The following is a 26,295-nucleotide window of genomic DNA, read 5'->3' as shown; positions in this document are numbered from 1 at the left end:
GGGGTGTCATGGGAGTGGGGTGTCATGGGAGTGGGGTGTCATGGGAATGGGGTGTCATGGGAATGGGGTGTCATGGGAGTGGGGTGTCATGGGAATGGGGTGTCAAGCGGGTTTCCACACACATGCAATGTGCACTTCACCAGCGGAGTCATCCGTCTAGTCCCAGGCTTTTGTTTTAAACCTTCAAAAACAGCCTTTTGTGTATGTGTGGTTGGGGTGGTGTGCAGGCCATGGCATGCATAGATGTCAAAGGACAACACACAGGAGTCAGTTCTTTCCTCCCGGGATGTGGGTTTGGGCATCAAAGTCAGGTCATGGCTCTTGGCTGCAAGCCCCTTTACTTGCTGAGCCGTCTTACCTGCTTGAGTTGTTTTTTTTTTTTTAAGATTTATTTATGTATTTATTTATTATGTATACAGTGTTCTGCCTGTAGGCCAGAAGAGGACATCAGATCATATTACAGATGGTTGTGAACCACTGTGTGGTTGCTGGGAATTGAACTCAGGACCTTTGTGAGAGCAGGCAGTACTCTTAACCACTGAGCCATCTCTCTAGCCCCTGAGTTGGTTTGTTTTTGAGGCCATGTTTTATACATAAGCTACAGCCCAGGCTGGTCTCAAACGTGTCATGCTCCTGCCTCAGTTGGGATGTAGATGTGCACCATTTCTTCTGACTCTGGCCTTTCCTTTACCTTCGCAATGGCTCATCCCAGACGATATTACTCGGCTCCCTGCTGGACAGGTCCCAGAGAACTCAAGGTTTCCCATGTCTTACAAGCTCCTGCAAGACACCCGATTTGTTTTCCCTGAGGACCACACATCGAGTATCAAAGCCCTAGCTTAGCACTTTCCAGAACCTTCTGAGGTAGTAGAAATGCTTTATGCCTGTGCTGTCCGTAGAATCCACTAGCCTCATGGGAGTAGCAGGCACTTGAAATGCCAGTGTGACTGAGAGACCACATTTCACATTTTACATGTTTGTAATTAATTTGAAATGAAGTAGCCACAACAGCCTGTGGCTATGCTGCCGGACATCACAGACAAATCCGGGAGGACGTGTGGGGACTGTCTTCACTAAAGACAAGGAAACAGCTCCGTTTAACAAGATAGTTGGGATACAGTGATGAGGAAGGATGCTCTATTGTATTAACACCCATGAAAGTCAAATCATATTGAGGTTGCTGATAGGATATGAGGATTTCCGCCTCTCGGGTTTCCTGTTGGAACGTGCATTTCTCTCCACAGCCAAGTGTAACTTCGCAGGAGCTTAACCATGAGTCACAGTCCATAGACACTCCCTGGCATTTTCCTTACTCTAATCTGAGACCGGCAGCCCCAGGCCTGAGGAACATTGCCCCCACTTTATAGATGGGGAAACTGAGGCCCAGTGTGGGCTGGAGATCGGGAGCCTTGATACTCCAGGGTGATGCTCTGCCCTCAGAACCACAGCAGTTCCAGACCTGGGAGGCGCTTGTGTGGCATTATTGACTAAATCTAGAAGGCATTCATCTCTTAGTCCAGTGCTTCTCAACCTTCCTAATGCTGCGGCCCTTTTAAACACAGCTCCTCATGTTATGGTGACCCCCAACCATAAAAGTCTTTCTTTGCTACCTCATAACTGCAATTCTGCTACTGTTATCAATGATAATGTAAATATCCGTGTTTTCCTATGGTCTTAAGTACCCCCTGTGAAATGACCCTGAAAGGGTTGTGACCCACAGGTTGAGAACCATAGTCTTAGCCCTTAGTTTGACTTCCAAGTGCATGTCCCTTCGCAGACGTGGATACCTTGGACCTCTGCCTCTGTCCATGCCCAACCCCCAAGACTTGGGCTAAACTAGAGTTGGACTCTCTCCCTCCCTCCCTGCCCCTCCCCCTCCCCCATATGACATTAAGCAGGATGGTGAGCCTCTCTGAACTTTAGTGTTTTCCTCTTCAGAAGGGAGAGGCCTTGGCAGGCCCCCTGGGAGTCTGAATGAGGCAGTGCAGGGGCTGTGGATGCTCTGTCAGGTGCCAGGTAAATGAGTTCACCGTTTCTGCCACTCCCGAGGGTGGTGCCTTCAGGAAGCAGGGACAGTGACAGCAGCTGGGAGTGTGGGAGAGATGTGCCGGAACTGCCAAGCAGGTGGGAGCCGCTTGTTGAGGCCCAGCCAGGTGGTAGTGGTTGGCAGAGCCCTGGGACCTTTCCCTGGGACATCAACTACTCTGGGGACAGGGTACACAAGGTCAGCTCAGCAGGGTGACACTGAGGTGGAGCATGTCCTTCTCAGGTATGAACTTTGTTGGGAGTGGACCTAAAAATTGACCCCTGGGGGACAACTGATGCCTCTCCCACACCGTGTATCCGAAGCCCTTGGGGTCCCTACATTGTAGGACTTGCCTGGTTGAGAGAGAGAGAGAGAGAGAGAGAGAGAGAGAGAGAGGGGTGGGGGGAGGGAGGGCTGGGATGTGGCCTTGTCCACAGTCCTGGCTTGCTTCATTTCCAAAGTGAGGGCTTCTGCGATGAGTTGTGAGACACCCCCTCCCCCTGGCCTTACCTGGCTGTCTGCCTCCCTGGTGGACTTGAAGAATCTCTACTCCCCTGCCTCGGTGTCTGCATCCACAGCCTGGAGGCAGCAATGTTAGGGGTTGTTATCAGGGGATGTTGTGTATGGATCCTGAGGTCCCCTCCCCTCCGCCCCCCACCCCCCCACCCCCGTCTCCTACTCCCAGAATGAGTCTGAGCCTCAGTTTAGTTCTCTGTCAAAGGAGCTGAGGCTAGAAGGGTCAGAGGACAGTGGGTATTCTATTCAGGGCTTGGCATGGGCCTGGTGAGGAACAGGCACTGCACAATGGCGGTGGTGACTGTGGTGGCAGCTGTAGGCATACATCCTGAGAGCCGTGGGTGGGGTTTGGCGGTGGCTTTAATTATTAATACCATCCGAGGGTGTGCTTTCCTTGATTTTCAATCAGGCGTAGAAAAGTTCGGATTTAGCCTCTTTGAAATTTGTTTTCAAAGAAAAGCCGATATTTGAAGTGCTGAAGTTTGTGCCTCTGGTTTCTCTCAAGGAGAATTTCACACCTTCCTCAGAAAGCGTGAAGCAAATGAGGACCTGCGAGTGTGCAGGGCCCTTTTGAGCTAATTCTGGGCTGGGTTGACAGCCGAGACACTGAAGGGGGAGCTGGGAGCTGACAGAGAGGAAAGCTGGATTCCGTCACGTCCTGAGCCCTCAAAATAGTCACTTCCCAGCGGATGCCGTCATAGGAGCATTTGGAAACAGATTTTTAAAAATCTACTGAACTGTGCAACGGCTCCTTTAAGGTGCCCCCTCCTGTCCCCCAACCCCCCCCCCCCCCCCCCCGCCAGCTAGGTTCCCTGCTATGTGCTGTGGTCTGATGTGAGGGTTAGCTTTGTCAACTTGACAACCTAAAGTCACCTCAAGGAGAGCCTCAGTGAGGGGGTGTTGACATTGGCTTGGCCTAAGGGCATGTCTATGGGAAGTTGTTGTAAAGAAGTTAACTAATCAGGGAAGACCCAGCCTACAGTGGGTGGCATCATTCTCTAGGCATGGGGGGCGGGGCAGGGTCTTGAACTGGGAAAGAGTGGAGATGAGCACCGGAAGCAAACAGATGAGCCCTTTCTTCCTTCATTCCTTCTTCCTTCTTCCTTCCTCCTCCTCCTTCTTGGTTTTTCAAGACAGGGTTTCTCTGTGTAGCCTTGGCTGTCCTGGACTTGCTTTGTAGAGCAGGCTGGCCTTGAACTCACAGTGATACCCCTGCCTCTGCCTTCCGAGTGCTGGGATTACTTATAGGTGTGCGCCACTGCGCCCGGCCATTCTCTCTCCGTTCTTGACTGTGGGTGTGGTGTGAGCAGCTGTTTAAAGTTCCTGCCTTCATTTCCCCACAATGAGGATCTTGGAATTATAAGCTGAAATAAATACATACCCTTTACCCCTAAGTTGCTTTTTTGTAATGTTTTTAATCACAGCAGCGGTAATGAAACTAGACTACCTGCTTTGGGGGGACTTGCCAGGTACCTCCAGGCCTGGCTCCACCCCTCCCTTTGTTCACCTGAGGCACCTAAGCTGTTGTCAGATAGATTGCAATTGTTTCCCACCTCCAGCCTCTCTTGTGTGCACTGCTCTTCTGGAGCACCCTAACCTTTGCAGGGGGAGCCACTGCTTGGCCTTCATTTATTTTTATTGCATATGTAGACCCCTCCCCCGCTCCTGGCCAGAAAAAGGCCTTAGCTGATTGCTTTAGTCAGGACTCTCCAGTGTCCCCAGGAGACTCAGGTGAGACCTAGTTCCTACTGTCACTGTGGGGTAGCACCTGAGAAAGCCAAGGAAATAACTATAGAGTGGAGGGCTGGGTAAACAGAGGCGGCAAGGCCATCTACTTCAGAATGCCCAAATCTCTATGGTATTTATCCTTCCTGAAGATAACCCACTTTACAAGAAATATATTAGAAGATAGAAATGGTCAGCATCACCTTTTGTTTATTGTGGGTGCGCATGTGGGTGCACGTACATGTGTGTACATGTGCTTGGAGGCCTAGGTTGACATCCAGTGTCTTCCTCAGTCTCCGTTGTACTTTTTGAGACAGGATCTCCCACTGAACCCGGAGCTCCCTGATTTCGCTAGCCTGGGGGCCAGGGAGCTCCAGTGATCCTCTGTCTCTACCAAGTGCTGGGATCACAGGCAGGTGCTTCTGCACCAGGCTCATATGTGCATGAAGGGGATCTGAACTTGGGTCCCCAGTCTTTGCAGCGGGTGCTTTACCACTGAGCTGTCTCTTGAGCCTCCAAAACATTTAATCATTTTCTGCTAATTACTTCTGTTGCCACTGTAACAAACTTGGCTTTGGATAAAACCTTTTCCCTTTTAATAGGTTGGCTCTAGGCACCTTAGGAGTCTTTTGGAGGCATGCATCTTTAGTGACCCCAGGAAGGAGTCAGCCCTGAAGCCCTGCCTTCCCCCAGGGAGTGCTGTGAGATCTTCTGGTGGGTACCAGGCCTTTCCAGAACTCGGAGTGCCCTCTCCAACCCCCCCCGCACACTGAAGCTCTTCCTACCAGGATCCAGGCTGCTCACCTTTGCCATAATTTAAATATTTAAGAATTTAAATACAGTAGGGCTCAGTGGTGCATGTTTGTAATCCCAGCACTCAGGGAGGTAGAGGCAGGTGGATCTCTCTGAGTTTGAGGCCAGCCTGGTCTACAAAACGAGTCCAGGAAACCTAAGGCTACACAGAGAAACCCTGTCTTGAAAAAACAAACAACAAACAAAAATAATTTAAATACAAATGTTGGGAAGGTGTACACACGTCATAGTACACGCCACTCTAACACTTTGGATTTGTAATTGTTTTTAGTCAGGGTCTCATGTAGCTCAGAGTGGTCTCTATGGCTGAGGATGACTGTGAACTCCTGATCTGCTGCCTCCAACTTCTCAGTGCTGGCATTGTGGGCTTCTATCACCACATCTACTTTACATAGTGCTGGGGATAGACCTCAGTGATTTGTGTGTGCGGCCACCAATCATTTTCATCCTTTGATTTTTTTTTTTTGTATCTTTAAAGCAAAGGTCTTATATAGCACAGGCTGGTTCCAAATTTGATGTGTAGTACAGGCTGGTCTTGAACTTTTGATCCTCCTGGCTCCATCTCCTAAGTCCTGAGTTCAGGCAGGGTCTCTCTTATTTCTGACACGCTGCATATGCATGCTAGCCAGCGCATGTGCTTCTGGTCGGCTCAGTTCACCAGGCTCTCATGGCAAGTACTTTCCCTGATGAGTCAGTCATCTGGACCTGGCTGTGGCCTTCTTCTTGCTATGACCTCATGTGTGTCCCTGGATATGTGCCCACTATCCTCTTCTTGTAAAGATCATGTCTCACGGGGACTAAGGCTCTCCTCCGGGACCTCATTTTATTTCAGTTACCTCTTTAAAGGCTCAGTCCCCCCAAAACAGTCATACTCTCAGGTCCTGGGCTTTTGATCTTTGATGTGGGAATGGGCGGGGCCCAGTTCAGTGTCTCACACAGCTCTCAGCCATCTTCTTTCCCAGCATGCTTTTCCAGAACACTATTAAGTGCCTTGCCTCAGCTGAGGAGCAACATTTCCCAATTTGGTGCCGGGAGCAGCGCTGAGAGCCACACTTCCCTCCACCACGCTCTCCCTCCACCACACACCTGCTCTGAAAATCTCAAGTCCACCCCTCTCTCCAGCTGCTGTGAAGACTATCAACTCTGGCTTCTGGTGTAGACTATTGCATTTATCTCCTGAGCCTGCTGTAACAGATTGCCATAACCCGATGAGTTTGACACAACAGGAATTGATCTGTTCCCAGTTCTGGAAGCTGCAAACCTAAAATCTAAATGTCAGCAGGGCTGCTGTTCCCTCCCGGGCCTCTGGCGGGATTGGGGTGGGGGAGGACTGTGCCATGGATGTATGTGTGTGCTCAGACGCCGCAGCATGGGTATGGAGGTCAGAGGGCAGCCTCAGCTGTCACTCCTCACTTCCTACCTTCAAAAGGGTCTTTGTTGTTTGTTTGTTTTCTGCTGGGGGAAACTAGCTGTGAGCCTCCATTTCCCAACTCTCTCGGCTGCTCACGCCACTGGGCCACCTCTCTAGCCCAGCGCAGTCTGGGTGCTTTTTATTTCTTGTTCTTGCTCAGTTGCACTGGCTGGAGCTTCAAGCAGAGTGCTGAATATGAATGGAAAGAGTTGGACACTCTCGTCCTGTTCCTGGGCTTGGATCTTTTCATTGTGATAATAGTGGCGTGTTAATGACAGGAAGTTTTATAGATGTTCCACGTGGAGTGAGATGGTCCCTTTGTTTAAGAGTTTTGCATCATGAAAGGACACTGGATTTTTGTCAGATGTGGGGTGTCTCTGTGAGTACTGTGATGGGTTACATTGATTGGTGTGCGCTGAGTCAACTTTGCATTTCTGGGACAAATCCCATTTGATTAGGCGGAAATGCTTTCTGTGTGCTGCTGGCTTCAGTCTGGTAATATTTTAACATTTATGTGTGTATATGTGTGTGCACGTGTGTTTGTGCATGGCGTTGGATCCCCTGAGTTGGAGTTACAGCTTGTTGTGTATTGTGTGATGCAGGTGACGGGAACCAAACGCAGGTCTTCTGGACGTGCAGTACACAGTTTTAAGCACGGAGCCATTTCTCCGGCCCCTAACCCAGCGTTATCTTACCGACACTTTATGTCTGCAACTCTGCGGGCATACCGTCTGTAGTTTTCTTGTGGATGCCTTTGTCTGGTTTGATCACTAAGGGCCACATAGTAAAACAGAAAGTGTCTCCTTCTCATCTGTGTTTTGGAGTTGCTTGTCAGTGTCTAAGTTAGGGTTACTCTTGCTGTAAAGAGACATCAGGACCAAAAAAAGCAAGTTGGAGAGGGAGATGCAGAGGCCATGGAGGGGTGCTGCTTACTGGCTTCCTCCCCATGGCTTGCTCAGCCCGCTTTCTTATAGAACCCAGGACCAGGGATGGTATCACTCACAGTGGGCTGCGCCCTCCCACATCAATCACTAATTAAGAAAATGCTTTCCAGCTGGATCTTATGAAGGCACCTTCTCAACTAAGGCTCCCTTCTCTCAGATAACTCTAGCTTGTGTCAAGTTGACATAAGACTAGCCAGCATGGACAGGATTGGTGTTAATTTCTCTTGTACTGTGTACATCGCCGATGGGACTGTCTTAGTACTTGGCTTTTGGTCTTTTCACGATCCTTTCTTCTCGCTCGTAATACTTTCTGTCCTAAGGGCCACTTTATCTGATGTTGGGGCAGCCGCTTCAGTGCTCTTTTGGTTATTGGTGGGTGGCGTGTCCTCTTCTGGCCTCTCATTTTCATCTTCTTGTTTTTATGTCTTGCCTTGAGATTGTATCCTAGCCTGGCATGGTGCCTCATGGCTATGGTCTCAACACTTGGGAGACAGAGGCAGAGGGAATGTTATGGGTTTGGGGCCTGCCAGAGCTACACAGCGAGACGCCCCACCCCCAGTCCTTCCAAACAAACAAGAAAATAAAGATTGTCTCCCATATAAACAGCCTGTAACTGGCTTTTAAAAGTTCTGTTCTTCCAATCCCTACCTTTTGAATGTAGTTTCTAAGTGCTTTATATTTAATACAATCACCTATGGGGAGAGGGGGCTGTTCTTTGTGTTCTATGTATCTCAGCCTCCTCTCTGCTCCATTCTTCGGCTTACACATTCACTTGTGCCAAACAGGTATTTTTCTGGTTTATCATCATTTTACAGCTGTCCCCCTGTCCTGTGGTTTCCCTCACTTGCAGTCAAGAGGCACCTTCATGGCTCAGTGGTCCTCCATCATGGCTCAGTGGTTCTCCATCATGGCTCAGTGGTCCTCCATCATGGCTCAGTGGTCCTCCACCATGGCTCAGTGGTCCTCCATCATGGCTCAGTGATCCTCCACCATGGCTCAGTGGTCCTCCATCATGGCTCAGTGATCCTCCACCATGGCTCAGTGGTCCTCCATCATGGCTCAGTGGTCCTCCACCATGGCTCAGTGGTCCTCCACCATGGCTCAGTGGTCCTCCACCATGGCTCAGTGGTCCTCCATCAGTAGTGTAACTGGGCATTTGGTAGTTCTATCTCAGTTTCCATAACAACTGCATTGATTTGCACCAGCAGTGTAGAAGGGCTCTTCTTTTCCCATAGTCTCACCAGTATTTGTCATTATTATTGTTGTTGTTTTTTTGAGGCAGATCACTCAAACTTTGTTGTTGATATTTTGAGATGCAGTTTCTCTGTGTAGCCCTAGCTGTCCTGGAACTTGCTCTATAGACCAGTTGGCCTTGAACTCAGAGATCCAGCTGCCTTTGCCTTCCCAGTGCTGGCATTAAAGGTGTGTATCACCACTGCCTGGCTATGGATCACTCAAACTTTATAGCCCTCGCTTTACTGGGACTTTTAACCCCCTCTCTGTTCCCTGAGTGTGTGAACCAAGTGTGTACCATTGTGCCCAGATTCTTAATTTTTAAATAGCTACTCTGACTGGGGTGAGATAGCATCTCAATAAAATTTTAATCTGCATTTCTCTGATGGCTAGTAAAGACGAACATTTTTCATTTTTTTTGTGTGTGAGAGTGTTGTATATTTGTGTATGGTATATGCACATATATGGGTGCAGGTGCTCACACCTCTGCACACGTGTGGAGGCCAGAGGACATCAAGTGTTGTGCTCTATTATTCTCCTTATGCCTTTGAGGCAGGGGTCTCTTACTGGATCTGAAGTTAAGCATCAGCAACCCAACTGTCTCTACTTTATTTACAGCACCGGGTGTGTGGTCATGCCCAACATTTTATGTGGGTCCTGGGGGATTAGAACTCAGAACCCCACGCTGTGCAGTGAGCACTCTTGCCACTGAGCCATCTCTCCAACCTGTGTTCATGTTCTCCTTGCATGTGCATATCTTTTCTTTGGGGGAAGTGTCTGCCCAGATCATTCACCCTCCTAAGAAATGGGGTGTTTGTTTTGCTGGTAGCTCCTATAGTTTAATCCTATGGAGACTGCTTGTCTGCCTGGTGAATAACTGGCAAGGATGAATCCCATCCTGTGCGCCATTTCTTCGCTCTTCTGCCTGTTTCCTTTACTGTGAAGGAAGCTTTATAGTTTGTTGTGATCCTGTTCATGAATTCTTTTATTCTTGGACAGAAAACTGTTGTCCACATCAGCACCCCTTAAATGTTTCCCTCCAGCAATTTCAAAGTCTTATTGTGTGTATGTAGAGGTCTATTTTCCCCAGGATGATTTTATTCTAACAGGGGTGTGGCACATTTGTCAAGACTCATAGGCACACAGGTTGCATTTGGGGCCTTGATCGTGCTGCACTGGCTGATGGGTCTGTCTTTGTTCCAGTGCTTGCCATTAACACTGGGCTTGAGGTCAGGTGCTGTGACCTCCCCCCCCACCCCCCCCACCCCCGTGTTCTTTTTTTTTTAAGGTTGCTTTGGCTATCTGTGTTTTGTGTTTGCATATGAGGTTCAGGATGAAGTGGTTGCTGTGTGACCATGAGGACCAGAGTTCAGATCCCCAATGTCCATGTAAATGCCGAGAAGGTGTGATGAGCTATGTATTCCCAGCTCAGGACATGGAAACGGCATCTAGGAAGACTCAACTTCAGCCTCTGGCAACTACATGGACATGGACACATGTATATGTTTTATATATAAATGCACCTGCACACATGTGTACACTCACACACATGTGCCAGAAATGTCATTGAAATTTTGATAGGAATTGCATTGACTCTGTGGATAGCTGCTGGTAATATGGCCATTTAAACAATATTAATTCTCCCAACCCATGAGTGGGGGAGATCTTTTCATCCTCTTGGGTCTTCTTCAACTTCTTGCTTTTATAGATGTCAATGCTGAGGTCTTTCCTATGTATTGTTTTTGTTTTTCCCAGGTATTTTGTTGAGAGTATTGAACAAAGTTGTTTTGTTTTTTTCCCCTCACTATTTCTATTATTGTTGTATAGAAAAGTTACTGGTTAAAAACATTTTGTGTGTGTGTGTGTGTGTGTGTGTGTGTGTGTGTGTGTGTGTGTGTTTGCCATGCTGCATATGTAGATGTCAGAGGACAGTTAGTGAGGAGCTGAGCTCAGGTCTCCTCAGGCTTGGCAGCAAGTGCCCATTTGCCAGCCCAAGTCACTGACTTTTGCACACTGATCCTGTCCTGCTGGCTGGCTGTATTTGTTCGTCAGTTTTAAGAGTCTCCAGGTGGAGTATTTAGGCTCCCATAGGTGCAGTAATATCAACTCCAAAGAGGGACAACAGGACTTTATTTCTTCTTCTTGATTGACTGCTCTGACTAAACCTTCCAGTTCCATGGTAAGTAGGAACGGCAGGAGCAGATAACCCTGTCATGTTTCTTTATGGTTTTCAAGGAAGGTTTTTTTTTTTTTTTCCTGTTCTCATCCATCTGGCATGATGCTGGATAGGCATTTGCTCTGCGTAGCTTTGATTATGATGAAGTACGTTTCTTCTTTAGTTAGCTTTTAACCCGGAGCTTTTAACACGAGGGGGTATTGGATTTTGTCAACAAGCCCTTTCAGTAGTTGACATGGTAATGTGATCTTCTTTGACTCTTTTTATGTCTTGTGTTAAACGTGTTCATTTGCATATGTTGAACCATCCTTGTACCCCTGGAACAAATCACCTTGGTCATGGCGTATGAGCTTCTTAATGTGCTGTTAGAGTCAGCTTGCAAAGTGTTTTATTGAGAAGTTTTGCATCTTGAGGGGAATGGTCGATAGTTTTCTTTTATTGCTGTGCCCCTACCCAGCTTTGGGTGTTGTCTTAGTCAGTGTTCTGTTGCTTTGAAGAGACACCATGCCCACAGGAACTCTTAGAGAGGAAAACATTTAATTGAGTCTAACTTATAGTTCAGAGCTTTAGTCCATTATCATCATGGCGGGAAGCATGGCAGTGCGCAGGCAGACATGGTGCTGGGGAAGGAGCTGAGAGTTTTGCTCCTGGATCTGCATGCAGCAGGAAAAAGAGAGAGCCACTGGGCTTGGCTTGGGCTTCTCAAATCTCAAAGCTCACCCTCAGTGACACACTTCCTTAAACAAGGCCACACCCACTCCAAAAAGGCCACACCTCCCAATCCCTCTCAAGTAGTGCCACTCCCCAGTGACCAAGCATTCAAATATATGAGCTATGGGGCCATCCCTGTTCAGACCACCACAGGTATTAAGGCAGGGCTGTTTTCCTGGCTTGAATTTCATAGCATTCCATCCTTTCTGTTCTGTGGAGGAGTTTGAGGTACACTGCTGTTCGTTCTTTAATGACTGAGTGGAGTTCAGCAGTGAATCCACCCCAGTCCTGGCTTTTCTTTTTGTTGAGAGACTTTTTAAAATAACAGTTTTAATCTCATTGCTTATTCTCCCTCTTTTTAGTAGTTTTTAATCCCCTTGGTTCAATTTTGGAAGACCATATATGTATCTAGAATTTTCTCTTATATTCTAATATGATTTCTCAAAAATATTCTTTAATAGACCTGTGGCGCACATCTTTGCAAAAAACCCAATTCTTCGATTCCTTGAGTTATTCCTTTGTTCACTATTTCTTTCCTGGTATCTATAATTTCACTTTTTACTGACTTTGGCCCTGGTTGTTCTTGTTTCTCTAAGACCTAGAGAAGCACTCAACAGAAAGACACCAAAGATAAATTATCTCGTAGCTCAAATGAACCTAAGAGACACTGACAGAATATTCCACCCAAAGCTCCTGAGGATACATTCCTTTAATCTGCTAACAGAACGTTATTCCAGAATGGATCAAATTTTACTGCAAAGCATCATTACAAATACTAAACATAAAATAGTGCCTTGCTTTGGAATACAATGGGGGAAAAGCTGGAATCCAGCAGCAAGCAAAGGGACAGAACTCAAACTCAAGTCTTTATGCTTACATGAGCATTTTATTGACATCATATTCCAAACCCAGCAAGGCCAGTTCTGCGATGGAAGTTTACAAGTACTTAAACCAACAAAACCAGAGAGTTCTAAAAAAACAAAAACAAAAACAAACACACACACACACACACACACACACACACACACACACACATACACACACAAACCATAAGGGAAAGATAGCTCTGTGCTGTCTCCAGTTCCAGTGGCTGGCAGACCCACCCAGTGACAAACTGACCACTCACCTCTGAGCCTGGTTCAGAGCAGTCCTGGGGCTCAGCCCTCAGAATCACAGAGAAACCAGATGATGCAGCTTTATTTGTGTTATGGTTCGGGTTGGGGGATGGTCTTACGTAGTCCAGTGAATTAGTTTTGTTTCCTGCTGGTGTGATAAAATGCCCTGATTAAGAGCAACTTAAGGGAGAGTTTATCCCCCCGCCCCTCCCTTTGGCTTACAATTTCAGGTCACAATCCATCATTTTGGGAGAAGTGAAGGCAGGAACTTGAAGCAGCCAGTCACATCACACATCCCATCAGGAGCAAAGAGCGATGGGTGGACACATGCGTGTCTTCTGCTTAATGCGCTTTCTCCAGGCCCGTGCAGCTTAGAATCTCCTTCCTAGGCAATGGTGCCACGCATGGTGGGCAGGTATTACTGCCTCAATTTATGTAAGCAAGAGAATCGCCCACAGACTCGCCCACAGGCCCGCCTGACTGTTCTAGGCTGTGTCAAGTGGACAGTCAAAAACCAACCATCCCACCTAGGCTGGCCTCCGACTCCCTATGTGGCTGAGCCCGAGCTGAACTGCTGATCCTCCAGCACCCAAGTCCTAAGTGCTGGGGTTACAGGTTTCATTCTGGCTTTTGGGCCACAGGCGAAGCAGGGGAGAGGTCATTCTGTCTCTGGATGAAGTTACAAAGTGGGTGCCGAGCTTCTTTTTATTTCGTTGAAATGGCGTTTGCTTCCCGGTAGCAAGCACCACAAAGCCCTTCAGGTCTTAAGGCTAAGGCGGTGGTCCCTGCATGGCTCCTCCTTTCCTGATGCCTACCCGCTCCCAGCTTCTGCCTTAAAGAAGCTTTCATTTGTTTTCGTTTGGTTGGTTTTGGTTTTGAAATTATGATTCAATTACACTGTTTCTCCCTTCCCTTTCCTCCCCCCAGACCCCAAGACTCCTTCCAATTCATGGCCTCTTTTCACCAATTGTTATTGCACACATTCATGTATGCATATATTCCTAAATATAACCTTGTATGTATGTATGTTTTTAGGACTGATGATTTAGCGCTGGACAAGCAATTGGTGTGCTCTTCCCTGGGAAAGGCTCCCAGCTTTGCTCTGTGGCTGTAGTGCTTAGTGTAGGGGTGAGGTCTCTTGGGCTTTTCCCTGCTCAGTTTGGAATGTCCCCCCGCAGCGCCCTTGCTCAGTTCACATTTGGCCGGCCGTGTGGGTGAGACTATACGGCCATCTGATGTTTCTGATGATACGATCTCACAGCACACTCCCCGATCTCCTGGCCTTAAAAATCTTTCTGTCCCTCTGCCAGACTGTCCCCCGAGTCATAGAAAGCACTTGTTTCTTGAAGGCACAGCCGGAATACGTTTGATATTCCGATTTGAGATATCACTGAACATTTCTTACAATGAGCAGTGGTGCTTTAGAAACAGACCCTCTGTGCCCTCGTCTTGGATGTAGTTGGACGTGCACTGTTGCAGCATCTTGCTTTTCTCAAAGTAGCTGACTGTCTTGTTGGTTCAGGTGTGTGTGTGTGTGTGTGTGTGTGTGTGTGTGTGTGTGTGTGTGTGTGTGTGTGTAGCTGCCACAGCTCAGTAGCACCGCCCTCCGCATCTAAACAAGCATAGTGATACTGTATGCATTCAGAACACACACACCAAGTGCCTACTGGGTACCAAGCTCCACAATGGATTTTGTCTCACAGGGAGTTTGAAATGTCCCTGGGTGATGTGACAGGAGGTGCTGGGTTAACCCAGCCTGGTTTTCTCCTAGAGTGAGGCATGTACCTGTCAGGACTTGGCTAGTCTCATCAGAACCACCATCCTGGGGGGGGGGCTCCCTTCATCCTCATCTCAGCTTGCCCTGTCCAGGTCAGATGTCAGTTCCCTAAGCCCGTGGTCACAGCTTGTTAGCAGCTCCTGGCTTCCTGCTTTCTGTTCAGTTTCCTTGGCACAGCTGAGGCAGCCTGCTCATGCATCTTTGTAGCTTTCAGAGCCCTGCTCTTACAAGCCCTGTCCTTTATCCGTGGCCGTTGATCTCTCGGGGGAGTGCCAGCTGTCAGCAGAGGCATGTGAGTGAGCTGACTCTCCTGACCTATGGAATGAGCACTTCATCTTTCTAGCTGCTCTGCTACAATCTCTACATTGGCCTGCAGGGTCTCAGGGAGCTGAGAGGGCTCCTGGGTTCAGGACCTTTGTTCCACCTCCAGTGCAACATTTGGGGAAAACAGGAGGGAGAGACAGCAGGGAGAGACAGTTGGAGAACTGAACTGACCAGTCTTTCTGAGCCCTGGGCTCTCTAAAGCCTACAGTGCCAGCTCCACCCCATGGGACTTCATGCCCTGGGCTCTTCGTGCCTACCCACAAAATGGAAACCAGTGTGTTTTCCAGGCTGCCACAGGAAGGACCAAGTGTATCCTAGCCAGCTCATCACCAACCATGGCCACCATCTGAACTTCTGGGATGCCCTTGTCCCTTTGCTAGGGGAAACTCTTGCAGACTCATCAGACCTTACTGGCTCTTGCCATCTGTTGTATGGGGAGAGCGATACTACACTCAGGGAATGTATATTGAGGTGTGGGACAGGGGCATCTCTGAAGGGCTGAGATGTGGGCCTGTGTGTTTGTGGAAGCCTGTTTCCAGGAACGGTTGGAGAGGGCTTGAGTAGGGGAAAGATGTTGGGAGGAAGGAGCAGCGCTCGGCTGATGGACACAGCGTGAATTAAGAAGAGGGGCTGGAGAGAAGGGGATCCGAGGGACAGGGATCAGCGTGTACAGTTGACCCAGAGGTGAGATGACCACTTGGACGGGGAGTCAGGGCAGAACAAAGACAGTGGACACTATAGCCTAGCGCAGGTGCCACTGGCACCAAATGTGGTGGCTAGATTTCTGTTGATGTGACATATTTGCAAATAGGAAGCCTCAGTAGAGAAACAGACACACACACACCCGTCCACAGTGGTCTGTGGGAAAGTCTGTGGTGCCTTTTCTTGGTTAATGACTGATGTGGGAGGTGCCACCCCTGGGTAGGTGGTCCGGGGTTGTATAATAAAGCAGGCTAAGCAGGCCACAAGAAAAAGCCAGTAAGCAGCACCCTTTCACAGTCTCTGCTTCAGTTCCTGCCTCCTGGTTCCTGCTCTGCTTGAGTTCCTGCCTTGGCTTCTCTCACCAAGCTGTGACCTGGAATAAGTAAGCCAAGTAACTTGCACCCCCCCACCATCCCCCCACCCCAGGTTGCTTTTAGTCTGTGCTTTATCACAGCATTAGAAACACCAATAAGAGCTGGGTGCCGTGGCACATGCCTGTAATCCCAGCACTCAGGAGGCAGAGGCAGGTGGATCTCTGTGAGTTCGAGGCCAGCCTGGTTTACTGAGGGATTCCAGGACAGCCAGTGCTACACAGAGAAACCCTGTCTTGGGGAGAAAACACAAAACCAATGACACAAGCTCAGGCTTTCCTGAGGCCACTACAGGTCTTTTGTGACTGTGCTTAGGTATATATGTGCTGCCAGACCGTGGCTGCTGGGGACACACGGGCCCATAGACTCCTTTCAGCTTAGGTGCACAGCCTTAGGCACAGGTATAGAAGCGTAGGCCCCCTTCCTCCTGAAGCGGTCCACACTACGGTAGCACTGGAAACACACAGTTGAAGATGACTAGGACTGAGTGTCCCTGTTTGAGAAACATTTCCCAGGAAAAACAAATGTTGAAAAGTTAAACATTTGGGCTATTAGTACGGAACAGAAGACAAATCGCACTTGCCTTTTAAATATGGGCACCAGTGTGGCACAGTGGTTCCAGGAGCCTCCCACGCAGGACCCACAGGAGCTGCCGAGGCATGTAGTAGGGCCAGCCTTTGGTTTAGCAGAGTCCCTGAGGTGCCATCCACAGTGATGTCTCTGCAGTAGGAAGCTGCAGGTGGGTGTGGCTCCCTGAGCATCTGCATGCCCAGGGTAATGCTGGGACTTTTCGGAGCCTCTGTTTTAACCTCCACTGTCTTGGCTCTCATTTCTGGGCTGTGTAGTGGATTACAGTACTGATGTCTCCAGAGAGCCCCAGGATGTGATACAGTCATCTGAAGTCCAGGATGTGAGCCGTTAGCTTTTCTGTTTTCTGTTCCGACATTTTAACACCTTGGAATCTCCCTAGCTGCAGGCACCTTGCCTGCCAGGGTTAGCACCAGGCCTTCCACAGGCAAACCAAACACACTACAGCCCACGGTCCCTTTGTGGAACTCTCAGCTGGGACCTTTCTCTACTTCCTCTGATTACCCAGAGTTCTATACTGTGGAGAACAGCCCATGTGCCCCAGAGCCTCCAGAGACGTTGGTGGCCCTTAGCCTCTGTTCACTTGCCTCCTTGACCCACATGGAGTGAACCGCTGCCAAGGCTCTGGTCTACATTTCTGCCACACCTTCTGACTGGCTGAGCTCCCCTGGGGTGGCGTGGTGTGCTTCTTGCTCTTAAGCAACTGAGTGCCTTTCTCCCTGTGCACTTCTGTCTTACACAGCTGATGGAGCATGTGACTTCATGTCTTCACTAACACATGATGAACTAGTGAGCATACAGGTTGTAGGTGAGGGTGCTGGAGACCCTGTTTTAGTCAGCCAGCCAGTGGGAGGTAGATATGGGATCAGGCTCTGTAGCCTGGTACCCCCACCCCGCTGCGTTGCCTCCCTCTGCATACTGGGGACTATGGTTCTGGCTTGCAAAGGGTGTCAAGATGCGTCAAATACACGATGCTAATCTTGGTGCCTGGCTCAGGGAGGTCACTACAGGGCTTCAGGCATAGCCCATGCCTCTCATGCCCTTCTCCCGTCTGGGTCACACATGGGGTTGCTTCTCCTTACACACTGGCCCACGTGGTCTATGTTCTGTGCATGGCCCCATGACTTGGTTGCTGGCAGCTTGCTGCTCTCAGACTAGCTTTTTTTTTTTCCAGCGCTCCCCTAGATTGTGCGCCACGCTAAGCCGTCTGCTAACTCGAATCTCGCAGACATTGGCAAGCGTTTAAACACAGAACTGTCAACGACGCACTAAAACTGCAATCAGAGATCGTTACACCGTCTCTTCATCCCACCCCCTTCTGCTGTGTTCTGTGAGACGGAGAACGGGCAGGGGGGGAAAAAGCAGTAAGTGGGCCCTTTTTCCTGATTGTCATTGTGTTTAGAGCACACTAAAACCCTGCCGGGCGCAATGCGCCACTCTGGGACTGGCACTGATGCTGGAGAAATGTGTGCGCCTGCCTCTCGTTGACTGTAACGGATGATGCTGTGTGGAGACAGTGCTGCAATGGGACAGGTTAACGATAAAGAACGGTAACCTCTTTGGAGAGAGATTAATGCCAGGTCTGAGGGAGCAGGGTCCCACAGGAGCCCCCCCCCAGCATTCTGTGCACCCCTACCTGGCTGCCCCTGGTGCTCCGTGTGGATGCTGTTGGCTCCCATGTATCTGGCAAGTGAAAAGGAAACCGAGCCAAACCAAAGAGCCACTTCTCCCTTATCTTCTCTCCCGATTGATGGTTCATGGTCTCTGTGGATCAGAATGCAGAACTCTCAGTTCCTTCCCCAGCACCGTGTCTGCCCGCATGCTGCCGTGCTCACTGCCATGATGATAATGGGCAGAGCCCCTGAAACTGTGAGCCAGCTCCACTTGAAAGAGTTGCCTTGGTCGTGGGTGTCTCTTCACAGTAATAGAACAGTGACAGACACCTCAGGCTCCTGTCTGGGCCTGGGGGTCTCCCTGGTTGTAGGCTGCCAGACCTTTTCTCTGCTGTGGGAGGGGTATGGGGGCTGCAGTAGCTGGGCACGGGGGCACACTCACTTCTCTGTGTGCAGGTAGAGGGTGGGAAGCTGGTGCTAGAAAAAGAATGCCTTTACCGCGGGCTTCTGGCGTCTCACCACACTCAGGTTGGTGAGATGTTCTGGGTTGTGGTACTGGAAGGCAAACCAGTAACAAGGGGCCATAGCCCTAAAACAGAAGAGGGGGCTTCATCTAAGTTGGTGGTGACCAGGCCATTGAAGAGCCTTAGTTCAGCCTTCATCCTTTCTGTCCTCAAGAAAATAGAAAGGACCGAGGGAGACTCACAGATGGACAGTTTAGATGGATGAAGGAAGTCTGAAAGTCATCCCCTGGCTGGGACAGTTGGAGGGAAGGAAGGATCCAGAAAGATGGAGATCCTTTTGAGGTGGAGGTAACAGTCAGTGCTATCTCAGGGTGATGGATTGAGAAACGTATCTACCATTCATCTACCCATTTGCCTGTCCATCTGCCCACCCATGACATCATACTTGCACGTAAAATCCATTTATACACCCTCTCAACCACCCACACTTACATCTGCTTCCCAACCTAACCTCCCCGTTTAATCAGGCATCCAGTCGCCTACTCATTTACTCTTTCCACACCCAGCAGTCCATTCACCCATCCTCCCTCCCACCCTCTACCTACCCACCCACCCATTAATCACCTACACACCCATCTATCTACATACTCACCTGCTCACTCACCTACCCAAATACTTATCCATCCATCCATTCATCCATCCATGCATCCATCCATCATCCATCCATCATCCATCCATCATCCATCCATGCATCCATCCATCATCCATCCATCATCCATCCATCATCCATCCATCAATCCACCCACTCACCCATTCACCCATCTATTTATCCATCCACTCACTCACCCTTCTTCCTACATAGGCCCCCCCCCCCAATTCACCTACTCACTGACCAGCTGAATGTTGGCCCCTTTTAAAAGCTGTTTTATTGGGGTTTCTTGTGTCTCTACCTCTCTTCTTCATCCCAATCCCTTCCAACACCCCAACACCAGGTAGGAGAGAAAGAAGGTTATTAGGTAAAGGGGCAGCATAAGTCTCTTTAGCTACTTCCTGCTGGTTAAGGTCGTTGGGTTCCTTGGGGGCAAGTCCAATCTTCCTTTCAGGATATCTCCAACATCTTTTCATCAAACTGCAGCAACACCAACTAGGAGCAGCAGGGTCAGGGGAACAGCGGCAGCCTTTGAGCACCCATCCCTCTCTGGGCTCTGGCATTTATTCCCTCTCCAGAGTCCTTAGAATTAAACTATCTGCAGCTGGCAAAGATCACGGCCCTCTCAGAGCGCACATGAGGCAAATAGCCTGCTGCTGTAGACAATCTAAAGCAGCTCCATATCCCACACCTGGGATTAAAACAAAAACATGTTTACATAACATAATTGAGTCTTTAAAGACACCAAAACTTCCACTACACGCTGAGAGACAAGATGGCGTGATGGCTCAGAATGTACCTTCGTGCTGTCACAGGTGTGCCAAGAGTCTGCTGTCCTCCACGTTTCTCAGGTACTCCATTGCTGGCTTGTCTTGTTCTTAGGCAACCCAACCCATTTCTCTCAGATGTCAAAAGGGAAGAGGAATGCTTAGAGTCTGTGGAGGCCACAGGTGAACTGCCACATCCAACTGACTGCCCAGACAGATGTACTCACGGCTAGCCCTTTGTTTCAGGGATGAGGTACTGCCTCTGGTACTCACCTTGTTGAAGGAAACAGATATTTGAGCCTGTCACCCTGGAAAGGTACAGCTCCCTCTTGCTGCCCTGGCCTTGGGCGTGGGAGATGATTCTTTGTGGCCTGTCATAATCCCTGGAGACTACACATCTCAGCTCTTCTTGTCTGCCTGTGGGAACTCCTGAGGGGAGCTGACAGCTTCCTGCACACCCAGCCCCCAGGGAGTCACCACTGCAGAAGTAAATGGAATTGTGCAGTTGGCGTAATTTGCTGATTTACTTAAGTAGCACCCCAGTTAGAGACATGACAGAAATCCATTAGTGCGGCTCCACCCTCCCCTTAGCTTTGCCTGCACTGAAAGCAGAATAGATGGGTGCTGAGAAGCGGAAGCCAGGAAGAATCAGGATGTAGGCATCCAATGGCGGCCACCCCATGCTGTCCATCCTGCTGGGTTCCTTTGCCACTTCCTGGCCTGGTCTTTGCCCTGTGCTTGGGGAAAGACTGGTGAGGCTCCCAGGCTGACTGAGTGTTGAAGGACACTGAGTCAGTGGTCCAGAGGCATTGAGTTACTCCACATCTGCAAATCACCCCTGAGCTTGAGCAGTGGGCCCCTCCACTCTACTGGCTTCGGCTCGTGGCTCTCAGATGTGGAGTGGACGGAATACTAGCTACCTTGGATGCTCTGTGGGGGAATTAAGATCTCGATGACGCTAGGGCGGCTCCCCACGGCGGCCTCCAGGGGCAGGTGGTCTGTACTGCTCCGCCCTGCTGCCCTGCTCACTCGGTCCCCAGCTCTTGTAGCTACCTGTGCATCACAGTACAGTTCTCTGCTCTAGAGCTGCAGGTGGCTTTGCTCACCAGACTTGTGTTGGGAGCAGAGATGGGTGGAGCTAACATGCCCACACCCCTATTTCTGGGCTTCCCACCAAGGGCCAGGTTGCAGTAAACCTCAGGGTGGGACCTAGGGACCCCCCCCATCTCCCACAGCATCATTAGAAACTCCCAGACAAGGGCAGGGTTACTGCAAGGCCCCAAACCCCAAATGCTTATGACAGTGGACAAATACCTCAAAATGAGTGAACTGGACTCTGTGAGATGATTGGACTGGTGGAGACAGGAGAAAGTAGGCATTTTTATCCTGTCTTAGGGGACATGTAGTTTGTACTTCATGATTGAGCCCGGTTCACCAAATGTTAATAACAATATGATGATGGTGGTGGTGGTAGTGGTGATGATGATGGTGATGGTGGTGGTGATGATGGTGGTGATGGTGATGGTGGTGATGACGATGATGATGGTGGTGGTGGTAGTGGTGATGATGATGGTGGTGGTGGTGGTGATGATGATGATGATGGTGGTGGTAGTGGTGATGATGATGGTGGTGGTGATGGTGGTGATGATGATGGTGGTGGTGGTGATGATGATGATGGTGGTGGTGGTGGTGATGATGATGGTGGTGGTGGTGATGATGATGATGATGGTGGTGATGGTGGTGATGATAGTGGTGATGATGGTGATGGTGATAGTGGCAGTGATGATGAAGAAATAATAAGGGACTTAGGAAAAAAGGTAGTACACTCTACTGTACCCCAGGTGTGGGTATGTGCCAGGTAGGGGAAAGGAGGGAGGGAGGGAGAGTGAGTTGACTGTAACTGTCTTTAAGGGTAATTGTGCATATGATTTAGTGGCCTCTGAAGTTATACCTCCAAAGATTTCTAAATGCTTTCATCCCTGCCCCCGACCTTACCCACTGCCCCCCCACCCCCAACTCCAGAGCGAGGTTTCTGAAGTACAGTAGATGTGATGACGGTTGATAAGGTAAAGCCCTGGGTCACAAAGGTTACACAGGGAGCCGAGAGTTGTTTTCACTGCGAACAAAGTTAATCGCCTTGTTAGTGGGATTCCCAGGAAACTGCAGGTCACCCTCGGAAAGAAATAAGGGCATATTCCAGGCCAGGCACACAGGCTTTGAGTAAGGTGCGTTGCCGCTTTCACACTACTATCTGAAATCTCTCTGTGTGAAAGGAGCACTGACTGTGTTGGCAACCTTGATCCTCAGACAGTGAGAAGCTTCAAGCAGACACGGGTGGGGGAGGGGCTCCTTCTCATGTCCCCCTAAGTTGTCCCCTGTCTGTCTTGCCTGGGCTGTGCAGCAGGGCGTGCCCGGAGTTATCACGTATCACACACCACGAGACCCTAAGGCTGACCTGCCCATCCTGGCTCTCACCTCAGGGTGGGAGCGGGCTTCTTCCCAGAATGCACATAGAGCCTGAATCTCAACACAGTTGTTGAATCTAATTCCAGATCTTGAGCGTGGGTTACCAAGAAGACGGGCAGCAGACCAAACTTGGTTCTCCCGGGAACGCTCACACATAGGTTGCGTGTGCTCGAGAACTTTTTGTGTGTGTATGCATGTCCATGCACATATGTGCATGCATACATGTGTGCAAGTGTGTGTGTGTGTGTGTGTGTGTGTGTGTGTGTGTGTGTGTGTGTGTGTGTGTACATAGGTCAGTCTCTATGTCATTCCTCAGGCACTTCTGCCTCAGTTTTTTTTTTTTAAAGACAAGCTCTATCACTAACCAGCAGCTCATCAGGGAGGCCAGGCTGGCAGGCCAGTGAGCTGAGGGACCCACCCCTCTCTCCTTCCCCAGGACTAGGATTACAAGTGTGTGCTACTAGGCCCACATTTAAAAACAAGCAAACAAACAAACAACAACAGCAGCAACAACACAGGTTCTAGGGCCAGAGCAGAGCAAACACTTCAGCTAAGCTAGCTCTACTTTTTTATTCAAGCTAGGGCTTCCTGAGCACAGCAGCTGAGGCAGAGCTGGACAATGTGGAGCCTGGGTATGGAGTGCGGGCAGGGTGGATGGCATTTTCTGAGCTGAGGGGCTGGTTGGGCACTGCTGGTCACTGTCAGGCTCTTATCCTTCTGTTTTTTGTTTGTTTGTTTGTTTTTAACGTGATTCTGTCACTCTTGGGTGTGCACCTTGCAGGTGACAACACAGCATAGTGTTCAAAAAGTTGGACATTGTGGATTCCTGGACCTTGTGAGTTCCATGTCGGTGCTGCGGGGCACTGGGGTTTCCCTGCATGTAGCATCTCCAAAGGGTTGAACCGGACTCTACAAAGAACATGTATGTGTAGGCTAAGGAGCTCTGGCCCAAGGTAGAGAAAGCCAAGGGACTGGTGGTAGCTGGGGCTGGTGCCCCTGGACAGCTTTTCTTCCAGCTGGAAGTAGACAGAGGAAAGGGAAGCAGAGAGGAAGAGGAGGCTGTGTCCTGCAGCTTAGGTTCTGGGAGGAAAATACCCTTATGCTCAAGGACCGGTGTCCGGTAGAGGCCGGGCAAGCAAAGCCAGGGGCAATGATTGTGCCTCTGACTCAGAGCACAGGATGGGGCAGGGCGTTTACCCCTGCTGATGAGTTACAGTGGCTGTCTCCAGCTATCTCTCTCTGGTGGCTCTGTGGCTTCCACAAGGGCCACCAGCAGCCTACTCTGTGCATGTCCACCCTGCAGGCAGCCTGCCCTATGAGTACAAGATCGTGATTGCGGGCAACCACGAGCTGACCTTCGACCAGGAGTTCATGGCTGACCTCATCAAGCAGGACTTTTATTACTTCCCGTCTGTGTCCAAGCTGAAGCCGGAGAATTACGAGAACGTGCAGTCGCTGCTGACCAACTGCATCTACCTGCAGGACTCAGAGGTCACGGTGCGTGGCTTCAGGATCTACGGCTCCCCGTGGTGAGTGTGCCCAGCCCCCATCTTCACCACCTGTTAGGGCGCGACAGCGGGTGGTGGTGGTGACTCCATTCTCTTAAGAGGTGCTTGGGACCCAAAGCTGAGGGCTCAGGGCCACTGCAATGAGGACAAGAGGGTCTTGTATTTAATCTTGTCCCTCTCACCTTCTGTTTGACCTCAGGCAGGCCACGGTCATCCCCAGGGCCTCAGTTTCCCCATCTGGAGCCAAGGAAGGGTAACATCACTTGTATCCTCTGGGCTATATGTTTTGCATGCAGGCAGGTGCTATTGTCTCCAACTTAAGGGTAAAGAAACTGAGGCTCAGAGAGAGTAAGGACCTTCTGCGATGTCACAGCGAGGCAGGGGAGGGGCTGCAGGGCTTTCTTTCAAACATGACCCTCTAGGGATTTTCCCTTTCTGCCTCACTCCTGTCATCCCAAGGGAAGATGTGTGGTTGTTGGAAAGACAGCTGAGCCACCTGACTGAAGGAAGCCACTTGGGATCGCCAGGTGGACTCACGGTGCACTTCCCTGTATAGGGACAGAGGTTGTTTGCGAACAAATGCACAGTGAATCCTTATTATGATGGGCACACAGTGACAGACTGGGCCTTCTCTCAGAACTCACCTGGCCAGGTGGTGCTCAAAGTGACCCTGGGTCCAGAGTATCTTTGTGATGGTCAGTGTGCCCATGACAATGGTACTTACTGACTATGACAGAGCTGCCACAGACAATGACAGTGATGGTGATGATGCTGGTAGTAATAATAATGAGATTGGTTATGATGATGTCATATTGGCGATGACGGTGGTGGTGATAAATAATAGTGATGGTGACGGTTATGCTGATGGTGGTGATGATGGTGGCGATGATGACGGATGGTCATGGTGGTGACGATGGTGGCGGTGATGGTGATGGTGATGTTGGTGATGATGGCAGTGGTGAGGTTGGCAGCAGCGATGAGGATGTCACTTGCCCATGAACCAAAGCCTCCACAGCACTCCTGTGGGGCTGATTTGTTACCCAGCGTCCACAAGCGGGCAGATCTATTTGCCCTTGAGTGGCCGCAGGTGTCAAGTACTGGCAGCATGAGGGGAAGCTCCCCAGAGAAGGTGGGTGACTCCAGCCTTAGGGGAGGCAGCAGCACCACTCACTGGGGACGCAGGCAAACGCAGTACATCTGCGAAGCCCTGGGCCATGGTGTTTGCTGCCCCCTGGTGATCTGAGGCTCAGGTGGGTTTAGGCCTGTCTGGATCTTATAAAGCCCAGGGGAAAGGAGGCGGGACCAACTTGACCCATTGCTCCGCCCATGGGAGGAGCCTGCTGTCTCTGCCTGGGCCTTGTGATGTTGATGCTCTAGATTTCAATATACTCTCCTGCTGGATGTGAGGGACTTGAAACCATCAAGGTGAGAGAGGTGGAGGCTCTGAATATGAGGTCAAGAATCAGGACTACATCTCTTTGCCTGTGGTTTACAGCTTGCCCCAACACACACCACACACACACACACACACACACACACACACACGCACACACACCTCCATAAAAAGAGGCTTTGTAAAGGTTAAAGGTATGGTTTAGGGACTAAAATAACTGAGCTTAATTTTAGCCTCACATTTTGTAGGCTGTGTGACCCTGGGCATCACTGGGTGACCTCTCTGTGCCTTACAGAATGGGGGCGGCAGCGTGCCCTCCTCCAGGAGATGGCTATAAGGTGTCAGAGGGCTGCCCTGAGCCCATGGCAGTTGCCATAAGTACTCAGAGAATGGAGAGCTGTTTTATGTGTGTGCTGCAGGGATCTTCTTCCTACGTGGTCTAGTAAGGAGGGCGAGGACAACGGAGGAGATGTTAGGACTCTCAGAGCCCCACCACCCGGCAGCCAGGCTCACCAGAGCTGGGTGACTCAGCACTGGGCCTTCCTAGGTGTGTGGTCCTCTGACCAGGAGAGGTCACACCCCATCACTGAGCTGGCCGTGAGGATGAGGCTTGGGTGAGGGCCAGCTACCAATTCAGCTGTTGTCCCTTCCCACTGCTTGGAGCTCTGGCTCGCAGTGGTGCTATCATGGCTTTCACTCTGGACGTCACTGGGCCTCTCTAGCTCCTGGCTTCTCCCAGGCTCAGTGAGTAAGAGGGTCCTTTCTTTTTGACCCTGTGTCAGTGGGAACGCAGACTGGTCAGCAGAGTAAATAAATAGTGTGTGTGTGTGTGTGTGTGTGTGTGTGTGTGTGTGTGTGTTGGGTCAGTAAGCTGTTTAGTTGTGCTCCTGAAGGGCTACGAAGGGATCCAGGATGCTCCCTGTTGGACCGGGCTTTAGAGCTAGGACAAAAGGAGGCGTGGCTCAGGGAGGGGGGCGGGGCTCTCACATTTCACAGGCTGGCT

The 26,295-nt window shown here is 50.0% G+C and overlaps 1 protein-coding gene across 4 annotated transcripts in view; it reads left to right on the top strand.

Annotated features, from left to right (window-relative positions):
• MPPED1 (metallophosphoesterase domain containing 1) overlaps window positions 1–26,295 on the top strand; it is a 78,008-nt gene that overhangs the window by 31,782 nt on the left and 19,931 nt on the right. For all 4 annotated transcript variants that reach the window (XM_084748645.1, XM_084748646.1, XM_084748644.1 and 1 more), the window contains one exon: window positions 23,695–23,920. In XM_084748645.1, coding sequence (XP_084604771.1) covers window positions 23,695–23,920 — 226 coding nt within the window. The remainder of the gene's footprint in view (window positions 1–23,694; window positions 23,921–26,295) is intronic.

This window comes from Acomys minous (assembly GCF_964271855.1).
Source record: "Acomys minous genome assembly, chromosome: 12".
In the NCBI taxonomy this organism is placed as follows: domain Eukaryota; kingdom Metazoa; phylum Chordata; class Mammalia; order Rodentia; family Muridae; genus Acomys; species Acomys minous.
The sequence above is the reverse complement of the archived record's forward strand: the minus strand, read 5'-3'. Positions and strand labels throughout refer to the sequence as shown.